Genomic DNA, 13934 nt, shown 5'->3' on the forward strand with positions numbered 1-13934 from the left:
CATCAACATCTCATGCCATCCATTCAAGGACCCTGCATGAGGCAAACAGGGATTATCCCCACCTACAAAGTGGGCCTCCGAGACGCTGGCTTTTCCCAACCCACACAGCGTCCAGGGCAGAGGCCAGCTGCCAGCGTGCACTGCCAGGCCAGGATTCTTTGCAGGTATTTCGCAGGCTGCCTCTCATGGGGGTATTTTCAACTTTTCCACCTCAACCTTTTTTTTTTTTTTTTGAGACAGGGTCTCACTCTTTCACCCAACCTGGAGTGCAGTGGCGCGGTTAGGCCTCACCGCAGCCTCGACCTCCTGGCCTCAAGCAATCATCCCACCTCAGCCTCCCGAGTTGCTGGGACTACAGGTGCACACCACCATGCCCAGCTCATTTTTGTGTTTTTTATAGTGATAGGTTTCATCATGTTGCTCAGGCTGGCCTTGAACTCTTGGGCTCAAGTTATCTGCCCAAACTGGCGTCCCAAAATGCTGGAATGATAGGTGTGAGCCACTGATTTTAATCCAAAGCACTTGGACACACAGCTGCCACCTCGTTCCCAGCGACCACAAGTCTGGATCCCAGCAGCCCCGGCTGACTCACCGTGTTTGGAATGGGAATTGCCCGCTTGCCCTGGCCTGAGTGGCTTCCGGCGGCTGGCACAGCGACAGCACCCAGGGCAGGCATGCCAGGGAGAACGTCCCGGCGGAGCGCCTTCTCAGCTGGGAGTTTCATCCTGGAAGGACTAGCTGGTATCTCTTTCTTGGGCTGAAAAATTTTAATTTGGACTGTGAGAACTGTCTACTCTTTAACAATGTACAGAGATACTAAGGCTTCAATCGAGAGCAAGCCCAGGCGCCATCTCTCCTCCCAAATGCTACACGTTCCTCCATTTATCAGCTAGATTGAAGGGAGCAGAGCAAGCAGTTCACGTCCTCCACCAAATCACCACGGACAAAGTGATGATGGATTTTCCTTCCTCATTAAAAACAGCGTCAAATGATACCAAGACAGATCACGGATAGGAGGGGGGGTCCCCTGAAGCTGTCCCCCAGTCGGGACTCTTGTTTCAGAATGATGATGTGGAAGCTGGTCTAGTTACACACATTTTAAAGTGCTGTACAGAAAGGACTCAGCCATTCAACGGCCATCTCTACCAGAGAAGCTGCGTAACTGCAATGAATCCTCTTGTCCTAGTACTGACTGAAAGCCAGCAGAATCAAAGAACACATTCCTGACACATTAGGGACACGGGCATTCATGGAACTAACCCCTGCTTGTACAAATAGCCCCCTCACAACAGGAGAGTTCCTAAGGTAACAGCAGTAGAAGCTCAGAGTGGTAAACACACAGCAGTAACTTCTCCCTTTACAGCATTTTTTAAAATTGAGATACGTCTTACAACGTAAAATTTGCTATTTTAGACAGTACACTCCAGTGGTTTTCAGCAGCTCTGTTATGCTGTACAACCAGCACAAGCTAATTTTAAAACGTTTGTGTCCCTAAAAGAAACCTGCACCCATTAGCAGTTACTCCCCAGTCCCTCTTCCTCCCCAGCGCTACCTAGGGAAGCACTCCACCTCACCTCTGTCATTCACCGGTCACGGTCATTTCATATAAATGGAACCATACGACATGGGACCTTTTGTTACAGCCTCTTTCACTGAGCAAAACGATTTCAAGGGCTGTCATGCAGTACTGTGTTTCTTCTTTTCTTTCTGTGACTGAGTCTCACTCTGTCACCCAGGCTGGAGTGCAGTGGCACCATCATGGCTCACTGCAACCTCTGCCTCCCAGATTCAAGTGATTCTCCTGCCTTAGCCTCCTGAGTAGCTGGGATTACAGGCACATGCCACTACGCCTGGCTAATTTTTGTATTTTTTAGTAGAGACAGGGTTTCGCCATGTTGGCCAGGCTGGTAACAAACTCCTGACCTCAACTGATTCACCCACCTTGGCCTCCCAAAGTGCTGTGATTACAAGTGTGAGCCACCACGCCCCGCAGCATCTCTTTTTATTGCCAAAAATAAACCATTGTCTGGTTAGACCCCATTTTCTTGACCTGTTCATCATTTGCTAGCTGCCGGGTTGGCCCTAGTTTCTGGCTATTATAAACAATGCTGCTGTGAACATCTGCATGTGCATGGTTGTCAGTTCTCTGCAGTATGTACCAGGGAGTGGAGCTGCTAAGTCCCACGGCGCCTCTACGTTTAATTTTTTGAGGAGCTGCCAAAGTGTTTCCCACAACAGCTGCACCGTTTCACAATCCAACCGGCAGTGCACGAGGTGTCTGACTTCCCTGTATCCTCAGCCTTCTCGTCCTCCACATCCTCATCCTCAAAATAACACTTGCTATTTTCTTCTTCTTTTAGCCATCCTTGCAGTTGTCTTTAAAGGACACTTTTAAACGGTGCTACAATCAAGTGGCCCACCCACTAATGACTCCTCACAGGAGTGAGCATGTGCCATGGGCCACTCTAGAAGCCAATGACTTCTCCCAGGGAAACAAGCAGGAAGTGGCGGGGCTCCCCATGCATGTCGGACAGCACCTCACCCACTGGGAACAAGCTCTCTGGACCCCAGTTCACCACCCAGGACCAGGAGATCAAAGGAGATGCTTCGATGGCCCTGGAGCAGCCCAGATCACACCACCTCTCTGCCCCGAGTCCACGCATGCTACATGCACAATCCCGTCCTGAGTCCACCCATGCCCCACACAGCAAGACCCATCCCACTCTCATTCCAGAAACATCGTGGTAGGAATTTACAACCCAAATGGGCTCCAAAAAAAAAAAAAAGGAGTTTGCAGGACCAAGGGACAGGCCCCAGCTATTTGGGGTGGCAGTGCTGCGCACACCTCCTCGTCAGGACAGTGCAGGGCGGCTGCACCTCGGCTGGCTGCAATTCTTGGCTCTCACCACAGGGAGTCATGTGGCTTAGATCGGCATAGTGGGGGTAAAGGAATTTCTGGGCCCTTGCTGAGCATTCTGCGCTTGCCTGCGCCTCCTAACAGCCCCACACAGGGTCCCTCTGTACGTGCTGCCCAGGTGAGGGGCAGGGCTGGGAACAGGCTGCAGGGCGGGCCCCTGGGCTCCTAACTGCCCCGTCCTCCTCTCGGCCGCCTCTCCCACAGGAGGAGTAGCCTCCGTGTCCAGATCGGGCGGCTCGGGCAGCAAGCCCTGTGCTCACAACACCTTTCTCCCAGACATCCAGGACCTCGGTTTCCCAGGGTTGGCTGACTACGCCCAAAGGCACCCCTGTCAACTGCCCCCTCCCAGGACAGCTCGCCGCATTTAATGCCCAGGAGGGATGCAAAGTAAGCTGAGCCACAGTGGAGGAGGCTGACTAGCGGCTATCGCAGAGGAGAGGGTTTCTGGAAGAGGCTGCTTGTTGAAGCAAATGAGATCCCTACTGTGCGGTATACCCAGCATTATAACAAAATAAAGACCGACTTCGAGCAGAATTGAGCAGGAATTATTAAGTCACCCCAACCCTACCCAAGCCACCCCCAAATCAGCTCCCTGTCAGCAGCCGCTTTTCTTTTTTTTTTTTTTTTTGAGACGGAGTTTCGCTCTTGTTACCCAGGCTGGAGTGCAATGGCGCAATCTCGGCTCACCGCAACCTCCGCCTCCTGGGTTCAGGCAATTCTCTTGCCTCAGCCTCCTGAGTAGCTGGGATTACAGGCACGCACCACCGTGCCCAGCTAATTTTTTGTAATTTTAGTAGAGACGGGGTTTCACCATGTTGACCAAGATGGTCTCGATCTCTTGACCTCGTGATCCACCCGCCTCGGCCTCCCAAAGTGCTGGGATTACAGGCTTGAGCCACCGCACCCGGCCAAGCAGCCGCTTTTCCTGCCCTCCTCCTCCCCGTGCTTTGGAGGCCTCAGAGCCTCGCCACCTCCGGGGTTTCCCCAGGTGCCCCCGAGACAGGGCAGAAAGCAGAAGGGCTGAGAGGCAAGGAGTGGCGGCTCCCAGGCAGGCACCCTGCTTCGGGCTTTTGTCTACCTTCTCTATGGCCCTGGGGATGCCTCTTCCTCTAAAAGACACCGCTCGAGGCAGCAGCAATTTGCTCCCGGGCTTCCTCTGAGTCGCTGCCTGACTCGGAGCGTGAGCAGCGCTTGATTCCCTGGGCAAGGCATGAGCAGAGGGCGGAGGCCCCAGCACCCGGGAGAGGGTGGCCTGGGCAGGAGCGCTGGGCAAGGCCGGGGAGGAGGCCAAGAGCTGGTGCTCGCCTGCAGCGGGGCCCAGCAAGGGGCTGTCTGACAGGTAGTATGTCTCCCGTTTAAGAGACGTGGGGCTTTTCTTCATATCCTTGTCTTTCTCGAAGAGGTTTATTTTTAATTTTGACTCCCGTACGAATCTTTCCACGCCCTGGCTCCGAGGGTCTTCGGGCTTGGCAGCTTGGGCCGCCTGGTTCCGGCCGCTGCTCTCTATCTGTAAAGCCAGTGAGTGAGCTTCTTTGCACACTTCCGCAAACTTCTCCCCAGCCAGAGGGCTCCAGGCGAAGGGACTCTCAGACGCGGGCAGAGGAGGCTGCTTGGCAGATGGATCACTTAACTCCAAACTGGCAGCAATGCATCTTTCTTTATGGCCAACGGGTCCAAAGAACACTTCATCATCTTCATTTGCACTATTTTTTAAAAAAAGAATTATTAATGACTCATAACACTGGCATTTAAAGGAAAGACTTTACTGACTGTGGTTATGCCCAAGGCAAGGGACTAAAACTCATCTGTTTACCTTGAAGAAGACAATGAAAGATCGAAGTCGAATTTTTCATCGGCCAAAAGAAGAATGTCTAGGGGAAAAAATCCAGTGTTACTTTAGTGCTTCGGCTGTTAAAGAGAAAAATATTACCAGTTTCTATAGCTTGGAATTAAATAAAGATATTGTGAAATTTCACCCCCCCGCCCCCCGCAAAGCGTATCCTGTCATTATGCTAATTTAGTTATATTTTCATCGGGGGCACTGAATTATATCACCACAAACTCTGCCTCCCAGATTCAAGCAATTCTTCTGCCTCAGCCTTGAGAGTAGCTGGGATTACAGGCATGCGCCACCATGCTCGACTAATTTTTTATTTTTAGTAGAAATGGGGTTTCTCCAGGTTGGTCAGGCTGGTCTCAAACTCCCAACCTCAGGTGATCCGCCCGCCTTGGCCTCCCAAAGTGCTGGGATTACAGGTGTGAGCCACTGTGCCCAGCCAGATCCTTACTTTTGAGATACAATCTAAAATGCATTCCCTGATTCATCCAACCATCTTTTCAAGAAGAGAAGTCATTTTCCAGGTATAGAACATTTTCAAAAGACCACCCGCCTCAGAGCCCCTAGAATTAAGTTCCCTTCTTACGAGCTGCCAAACACCTCTTCATCATTCAACGGTGAAGGTAATATCATCCAGACACACAGCAGGGGCTCAGTAAGAATTTGTTGACCGCCGTTGCTTCTTAGAGTCCTTCCTGACTGAACCCTCAGATAAAATGTACTCCATACCCAACCAGATCCATAATTCTATCACACCCGGCATGGCCCTGTCTGCCCAGGTTCCTCTAAAACAGACCACAGGCTCCAGATGAGTAGGTCCCTCTGCAGGGGTACCTGCTCCCTCCTTCACCTCCCCTCAAGGCTCCCACAATGCCTGGAACTTTTACCACTGTACTAGCCTCTGTGAGTGCCTCTTGACCCTTCTATGGCCCCAACTAGACTATACGCTCCTCTATACGAGACTATAAGACAGTGTCTAACACTAACCCCAAATCCCAAATGTCCAGCTAAGGGTCTGAACACTTAGCAAATATTTATCAAAATTAACTGAAATACAGTATTTACTCAGTACTATAAAGCTTATAAAGCTCTCTCACAAATGTTTTCATCTTAATAAACAATGTAGGCTGGGTGCAGTGGCTCACATCTATAATCCCAGAACTTTGGGAGGCTGAGGCGGGCAGATCACTTGAGGTCAGGAGTTCGAGACCAGCCTGACCAACATGACAAAATCCTGTCTCAACTAAAATTAAATAAATTAGCCAGGCATGGTGGTGCGCGCCTGTAATCCCAGCTACTGGGGAGGCTGGCACGAGAATCACTAGAAGCCAGAAGGCAGAGGTTGCAGTGAGCCAAGATTGAGCCACTGCACTCCAGCCTGGGCGACAGAGTAAGACTCTGTCTCAAAAAAAAAAAAAAAAAGCAACACAGTATGCTTCTCAAAAATTAAAAATTTGAAAGTATACTAATATCCTAATTTGATCTTAATTATCTAATCAAGAAGTTAGAGAGGCTGGGCGCGGTGGCTCAAGCCGGTAATCCCAGCACTTTGGGAGGCCGAGGCGGGTGGATCACGAGAGATCAAGACCATCTTGGTCAACATGGTGAAACCCCGTCTCTACTAAAAATACAAAAAAATTAGCTGGGCACGGTGGCACGTGCCTGTAATCCCAGCTACTCAGGAGGCTGAGGCAGGAGAATTGCCTGAACCCAGGAGGCGGAGGTTGCAGTGAGCCGAGATCGTGCCATTGCATTCCAGCCTGGGTAACAACAGCGAAACTCCATCTCAAAAAAAAAAAAAAAAAGAAGTTAGAACAAATACACAAGAGAAAGAAAAGAGAAATAACCACAAAGAGGGAATGAAAAGATCCATAAGCACATCTGTCAGCTTCATGCATACAGACCCAAGAACTTGGCTGGAAGAGATAATTTTCTAGGAAAATATAATTACATTTATTCTTTTTATTTTTTGAGATGGAGTCCCACTCTGTCACCAAGGCTGGAGTAGTGGCATGGTTTCAGCTCACTGCAACCTCTGCCTCCTGGGTTCAAGTGATTCTCATGCCTCAGCCTCCGAGTAGCTGGTATTACAGGTACCTGACACCACACCCAGCTAATTTTTCTATTTTTAGTAGATACGGGGTTTTGCCATGTTGGGCAGGCTGGTCTTGAACTCCCGGCCTCAAGTGATCCTCCTTGGCCTCCCAAAGTGCTGGGATTACAGACATGAGCCACTTTTATTTATTTGAATCATTCAATGCATGTATCAGTAACAGTGACTCCAGAAGAGAGGGAGGCCTTAACACCTCCATAATCATAAATAACGGAGAAACTGATTAAAGGGCTGTCCTCTTCAAAAGAGCACACGCCCCAAGTAGTTTCATAGGATAATTGTATCAAAACGTTAAAGAACAAATAATTCCAATGCTATTTACATCACTCCAGAGGATAGAGAAAAGTAAACTTTCCAGCGGAGTTCCATGAGGCAGGCATGTTACCAAACACCCATAAAGCGATCAGCTAAGAAAGTAAAGACCAGCCTTACGTGTGTGGGCAGCAGAATCTTTTTCTTTTTGAGGCAGGGTCCTGCTCTCTCATCCAGGCTGGAGTACAGTGGCACAATCATAGCTCACTGCAGCCTCCAACTGCTGGACTCAAGGGATCCTCCTGACTCAGCCTCCCAAGATGCTGGGACTACAGGCATGCACCACCATGCCCAGCTAATGCTTGTATTTTTTGTAGAGCTGGGGTCTCCTCATGTTGCCCTGGCTGGTCTCAAGCGTTCCTCCTACCTTGGCCTCCCACAGTGCTGGGATTACAGGCATGAGCTACCACATCTGTCCTAACACAAAAATCTTTAACAAATATACCAGCAAAAAGAATCCTACAACACATTAAAGTGATAATAATAATATAATATGACCAAGCTCACTTCATTTCAGGACTGTCAGATGGTTTCATTTCATACAATCTACTCAGATAATCATTTTACTACTAGAGCTAAAGAGAAAACCATGATTGTCTCCACATATGTTGAACAGGCGTATGATAAAACACAACATACATTCTTGATTTTAGAGGCTCTGAATCAAAAGCAATGGATATATTACATCATGTAAGGAAACACCCATCTCAACCCAAAGCCAACATTAGGTTCCATGGGGTAACATCAGATGTATTCCTCCTGAAGACAGGAACAAGTTGATCTGATCAGGTAGGACAGGCTAACATGCTGAAGTAACAACGCTTGGAGCTTTAGTGGCTCAAAACAACAAAGGTAGGCTGGTTATGGTGACTCAGGCCTGTAATCCCAGCACTTTGGGAGGCCAGGAGTTCAAGACCAGCCCGTGGCAACATAGTGAGGCCCCGTCTGTACAAAAAGAAAAAAAAAATTAGCGGGGTATGGTGGCATATACCTGTAGTCCCAGCTACTCAGAATGCTGAGCCCAGAAGCTCAAGGCTGCAGTGAGCTATGATCGAGCCACTGCACTCAAGCCTGGGCAACAGAGTGAGGCACTGACTCAAAACAAAACAAAACCCCAGAAAGCCACATCTCTCACTCAAACTATACGTCTGCAGAGGGGTAGGCTGGGGCCCTGCTCCCTGGCCACCTCACTCCAAGAACCCCAGCTGATGGAGTCCCCACCATCAGGAACACCACTGGTCTCCAGGGCAAGAAGGAAAAGAACAAACTCCACAGTGGTTTTTAAAGATTTCCATCCAAAAATGACACACACGACTGCATTCCCGTTTCACCAGCCACGTGAGTCACCTAATCTCAAATGAAGAGGGAGCACAATTCTAGGATACGCCCAGAAGACAAACACACAGAAATACTCATGAACAGCACCGATGACTACCGTTTACATGGAAATTAACACATAACCCAGAATCGGACTTAACGAAAAACCACAGAAGCAATTCCATTAAAGCCAGGCACGTGGCAGTGACATCTCCATGCACAATTCCTAACACTGTTCTAGACAGGCTAACCAACAGAATCAGACAAAGGAAGGAAGGTGCAGGTAAAATTATCACAGTGCACAGATGCCGTGATTGTAGACACAAGAAACAAACCAGGAAAACCAACTGAGAACTGTAACGTCGTAAAAGGATAAGAGAACACGGCTAAGGACAAATCATCACAGAGCAGTCAGCAGCTTTCATACCTACAAACAGAGGAGACAGCACGGAAGAAAACACTTCCTTTCTAGCAGCAACGCAAGATGCAAAGTCACGACAAATCTAACAAGAAATATGCAGAATGCATAGAAGGAAGACTCGATATATCATAAAAGTAACATATCAAATAAAGAGAAAAAGTGAAAAAATTGTATTGAAATAAACTACATAATCATCTGGAAAAAAACCAATTAAGTTTGTTCCATGCCTCATACCACACCAGGCCAAATTCCAAATAAATCAAGGACTTAACTGAAAAAAGCAAAACCCAGGCCGGGCGCGGTGGCTCACGCCTGTAATCCCAGCACTTTGGGAGGCCGAGGCGGGTTGATCACGAGGTCAAGAGATCGAGACCATCCTGGTCAACACGGTGAAACCCCGTCTCTACTAAAAATACAAAAATTTAGCTGGGCACGGTGGCACGCGCCTATAATCCCAGCTACTTGGGAGGCCGAGGCAGGAGAATTGCCTGAACCCAGGAGGCGGAGGTTGCGGTGAGCTGAGATCACACCATTGCACTCCAGCCTGAGTAACAAGAACAAAACTCCGTCTCAAAAAAAACAAAAAAAGCAAAACCCTAAACAAACAAGCATCAGCTATGAGGAAAGTCTGATAACTCGGGAGTGTGGAATTCTAAGTATGACACTAAACTGGAAGCTACCAAAGATTGATTGGCTGGGCGCAGTGGCTCACATCTGTAAGCCCAGCACTTTGGGAGGCCAAGGTGGGCGGATTGCTTGAGACCAGCCTAGGCAACATAGGGAGATCTCGTCTCTACAAAAAATACAAAAATTAGTTGGGTGTGGTAGTCTCAGCTACTAAGGAGGTTTAGGAGGGAGGATCCCATGAGCCTGGGAGGTTGAGGCTGCAGTGAGCCACAATCTCATCACTGTACTCAGGCCTGGGCAACAGAGCAAGAACCAGTCTCAAAAAATAAATAAAAAATAAAAGATTGATCTTCAAATATTAAAATCTGTAACAGCGCTGTGTGGAAAAAAATCACAATAAGTTAAATAAGAAATGGGGAAAATAATATTTGCAACTCATTTCATAAAGGGCTAATTTATGAAGTATATCTACAACATACTTAAAAAAACTAAGAATCTAGCAAAGATAGAAAAAGGATAAGAACAGATAAAGTTTACAGAAAATAAAACAAAACATTCTTAAATTTTTTAGTGAGGCAAGAAGTTCAGCCTCACTAAAAAATAAGAGTAATGAGGCTGGGTGTGGTGGCTCATGCCTGTAATTCCAGCACTTTGGGAGGTCAAGGTGCACGGATCACCTGAGGTCAGGCGTTCAAGACCAGCCTGACCAACACGGTGAAACCTCATCTTTACTAAGAATACAAAAAATTAGCCAGACATGGTGGCAGGCGCCTGTAATCCCAGCTACTTGGGAGTCTGAGGCAGGAGAATTGCTTGAACCTGGGAGGTGGAGGTAAGCCAAGACCGCACCATTGCACTCCAGCCTGGGTGACGAGCAAAACCGTCTCACAATAAGTAAATAAATAAGAGTAATTAAAAATAAACTTACTCTGAGATTCCACTCTCCACTGATATGACTGGCCAAGCTCAAAGATTTAGGAACCACAGGCAAAGTGTGGGGAAAGAGACAGCAACTCCTGCACTGCTGGGAAGGTGTCAATTATCATCGCCCTCTAGAGGGCCTGGCAGTACCTTGCAAAGTAAGAAACACACTGTCTTGGACCCAGCAAGTCTACTGCGAGTGTATCCTACAGACACTCGCAGGTGTGTAAAGCGGCTATATAGTGTTCTGTGACCCGCAGGTGTGTAAAGCAGCTAGTGTTCTATGACTCGCAGGTGTGTAAAGCGGCTATACAGTGTTCTGTGACCCGCAGGTGTGTAAAGCGGCTATATAGTAAAGCGGCTATATAGTGTTCTGTGACTCGCAGGTGTGTAAAGCAGCTATACAGTGTTCTGTGACCCGCAGGTGTGTAAAGCAGCTAGTGTTCTATGACTCGCAGGTGTGTAAAGCGGCTATATAGTGTTCTGTGACCCGCAGGTGTGTAAAGCAGCTATACAGTGTTCTGTGACCCGCAGGTGTGTAAAGCAGCTAGTGTTCTATGACTCGCAGGTGTGTAAAGCGGCTATATAGTGTTCTATGACTCGCAGGTGTGTAAAGCAGCTATACAGTGTTCTGTGACTCGCAGGTGTGTAAAGCAGCTATATAGTAAAGCGGCTATATAGTGTTCTATGACTCGCAGGTGTGTAAAGCAGCTATACAGTGTTCTGTGACTCGCAGGTGTGTAAAGCAGCTATACAGTGTTCTGTGACCCGCAGGTGTGTAAAGCGGCTATATAGTGTTCTGTGACTCGCAGGTGTGTAAAGCAGCTAGTGTTCTGTGACCCGTAGGTGTGTAAAGCGGCCGTACAGTGTTCTGTGACCCGCAGGTGTGTAAAGCGGCCGTACAGTGTTCTGTGACCCGCAGGTGTGTAAAGCGGCCGTACAGTGTTCTGTGACTCGCAGGTGTGTAAAGCGGCCGTACAGTGTTCTGTGACCCGCAGGTGTGTAAAGCGGCCGTACAGTGTTCTGTGACCCGCAGGTGTGTAAAGCGGCTATATGTTATGTGACTCGCAGGTGTGTAAAGCGGCTATATAGTGTTCTGTGACCCGCAGGTGTGTAAAGCGGCTGTACAGTGTTATGTGACCCGCAGGTGTGTAAAGCGGCTGTACAGTGTTATGTGACTCGCAGGTGTGTAAAGCGGCTATATAGTGTTCTGTGACCCACAGGTGTGTAAAGCGGCTATACAGTGTTATGTGACTCGCAGGTGTGTACAGCGGCTATATAGTGTTCTATGACCCGCAGGTGTGTACAGCGGCTATGTGTGCTGTGCGGTTACACAGCGTCTACAGTCATTTACTGCAGCATCACTGGGAACAGCAAGGCACGAGGCACAAACTAAGTGCTCACCCACAGCAGATGGGGTGAATCACAGCAACATCCCCATGCTGGAACCCTATACAGGTCCAAACCACAGTAATGCTCATCAGGATAAATCAAGCATGAGAAGCAAGATACAGGACGGGGTTCTCCTTGCTATACGGAAGGGGGAAGCAGTACTCTGTGTGTGTTGGCTTGTACCTATATAAATCATGCCTGGAAGGACACCCAAGAGACTGAAGACATCAATGGCCCTTGGAGGGGACAACCAGGTAACTAAGAGATACAGATGAGAGGGAGACATTTCACTTTTTACACATCTGAATTATTAAGTCAATTTCAGAAACTTCCAACTGTCTTGTGTGGGAAAAGAATCCAGCATGAGAACTCAGGGAAGCAGTCTTCTGCTCTAGGCTCTGTGACTGGCTCCGAGAGGCCGGGGGCTGGCCGACTTGCTCATCCTGCAAACACATGAGCACCTGCCACAGACCATACCCTCCACTAGGTGCCAGGCAGACTTGGGGTACATGCAGCCTGCCCTGGAGGGTGCCCCAGAGGCGGTGTGGTGAGAGCTATGTGGAGGTGGGAACAGCTCTGAGAAAATACCAAAGTGTGTGTGCGAGGAACCCGTCAGAAGTCAGAGTGGCTGGAAGAGGTGAAAACACGAAGTTGGGCCAGACCACAGAGGTTTGTAAGCCACGACAAGGAGCTTTCATTTTCTCCAAAGTGGGACAGGAAACTGACAGGGCTTTACGAAAAGAGCTTTAGAATCTAACTTGTGTTTTTAAAAGGTGACGTTCCTGGGTAGAGGGTGTATCCAAAAAGCAGCAGGTAATATCCACTGACATTACAAACACACATATTAGCCAAAGTCAATCACATACAAGTGCAGGCTGAGACAGCGTGGCTCAGACCCAGAGGAGCAGACAGATCAGGATATATTCTGAAGGTGGAGATGACAGGCGCTGGTGATTGCATGAATGCAGGAGGTTCTCAGCTTGGACAGTTGGGTGAAACGGAGAAAGAAAATGATTAATGTTGGCGATGGGAAAGACAAAAAGAACAGCTTAAGAACTTGGTGTGCAGATGCAGAGGGGGTATGCTGACTTTGAGATGAGACAGGCGTGTGAAGACGCCACATAGGCAGGTAAATATACAAGCGAAGCTCAGAGGAGAGCCTGCGCTCAACATAAAACATGGGTGCAGCAGACAGCATGCACTGTACAGGCATGGGAACGCTGACCGCCCTGAGGGCGAAAGCACAAAGAGGTCCCCGAGCAGGTCTTGGGGAAATCAGCCTCAGAAGACGCTAGAGCCAGAGCCTGCACAGAGACATTGTACACCAGCCAGAGGCAGGAGGAAAAACAACAGGGCCTTGCTGTCCAAGCAAGGGAAGCGTCCAGAGGATGAACGTTACCGAAAAACACACTCTGATTCAACAAGACTAGAAGAGTAACAAGAGACTGGGCAATGAACTGTTTTCATACAGCTTGAATGGAGTGATGAGGATGGAAGCTGGAACGGGAGGGGTTGAGGGGTGGAAAAAGTGACAGAACAAGTGAGAAAGCGCTCGAAGTTTGGCTTGGAAGGAGAAACACAGCAGTGGAGGCAGCAGAGGAGACGTGGCGACAAGTGAGACAAGGGAACGTATCCGAATGTGGAGGAGCACGATCCAGTGGACAGTGGAGAAGTGGGGAGAGGAAGCCAGGGTGACGGAAGTGGGGAAGGCCTTGAGAAGGAGCAGCGGGTGCAGCATGCATGTGGAAGGGACTTATTGGAAAGGGAGGACACGACAGGAGGGAGGACAGGGTGCAGAGGCAAGCGCCTCTCTAGATGAAGATGCAACGGTGATTTGCAAAGTCTCCAGGACAGTTCCTGCAAAATAGGGGCATTGAGGATGCTTGGGGCCCAGCCACAGGATCATGTCTGTAATCCCAGCACTTTGGGAGGCTGAGGCGGGTAGATCACCTGAGGTCAAGAGTTTGAGACAGCCTGGCCAACATGGTAAAACCTCATCGCTACTAAAAATACAAAATTAGCCCAGGTGCAGTGGCTCATGTCTGTAATCCCAGCACTTTGGGAAGCCGAGGCGGGT

General features: G+C 48.8%; 1 protein-coding gene across 3 annotated transcripts in view; it reads right to left on the minus strand.

The window, feature by feature from the left end:
• Positions 1-13934, minus strand: part of GTSE1 (G2 and S-phase expressed 1) — a 35538-nt gene that overhangs the window by 19450 nt on the left and 2154 nt on the right. For all 3 annotated transcript variants that reach the window (XM_078343473.1, XM_008980268.5, XM_035273105.3), the window contains exons 3-5: positions 4731-4788; positions 3996-4620; positions 593-757 (exon numbers count right to left, since the gene is read on the minus strand). In XM_078343473.1, coding sequence (XP_078199599.1) covers positions 593-757; positions 3996-4620; positions 4731-4788 — 848 coding nt within the window. The remainder of the gene's footprint in view (positions 1-592; positions 758-3995; positions 4621-4730; positions 4789-13934) is intronic.

Source organism: Callithrix jacchus, chromosome 1, assembly GCF_049354715.1.
Source record: "Callithrix jacchus isolate 240 chromosome 1, calJac240_pri, whole genome shotgun sequence".
NCBI classification, from domain to species: domain Eukaryota; kingdom Metazoa; phylum Chordata; class Mammalia; order Primates; family Cebidae; genus Callithrix; species Callithrix jacchus.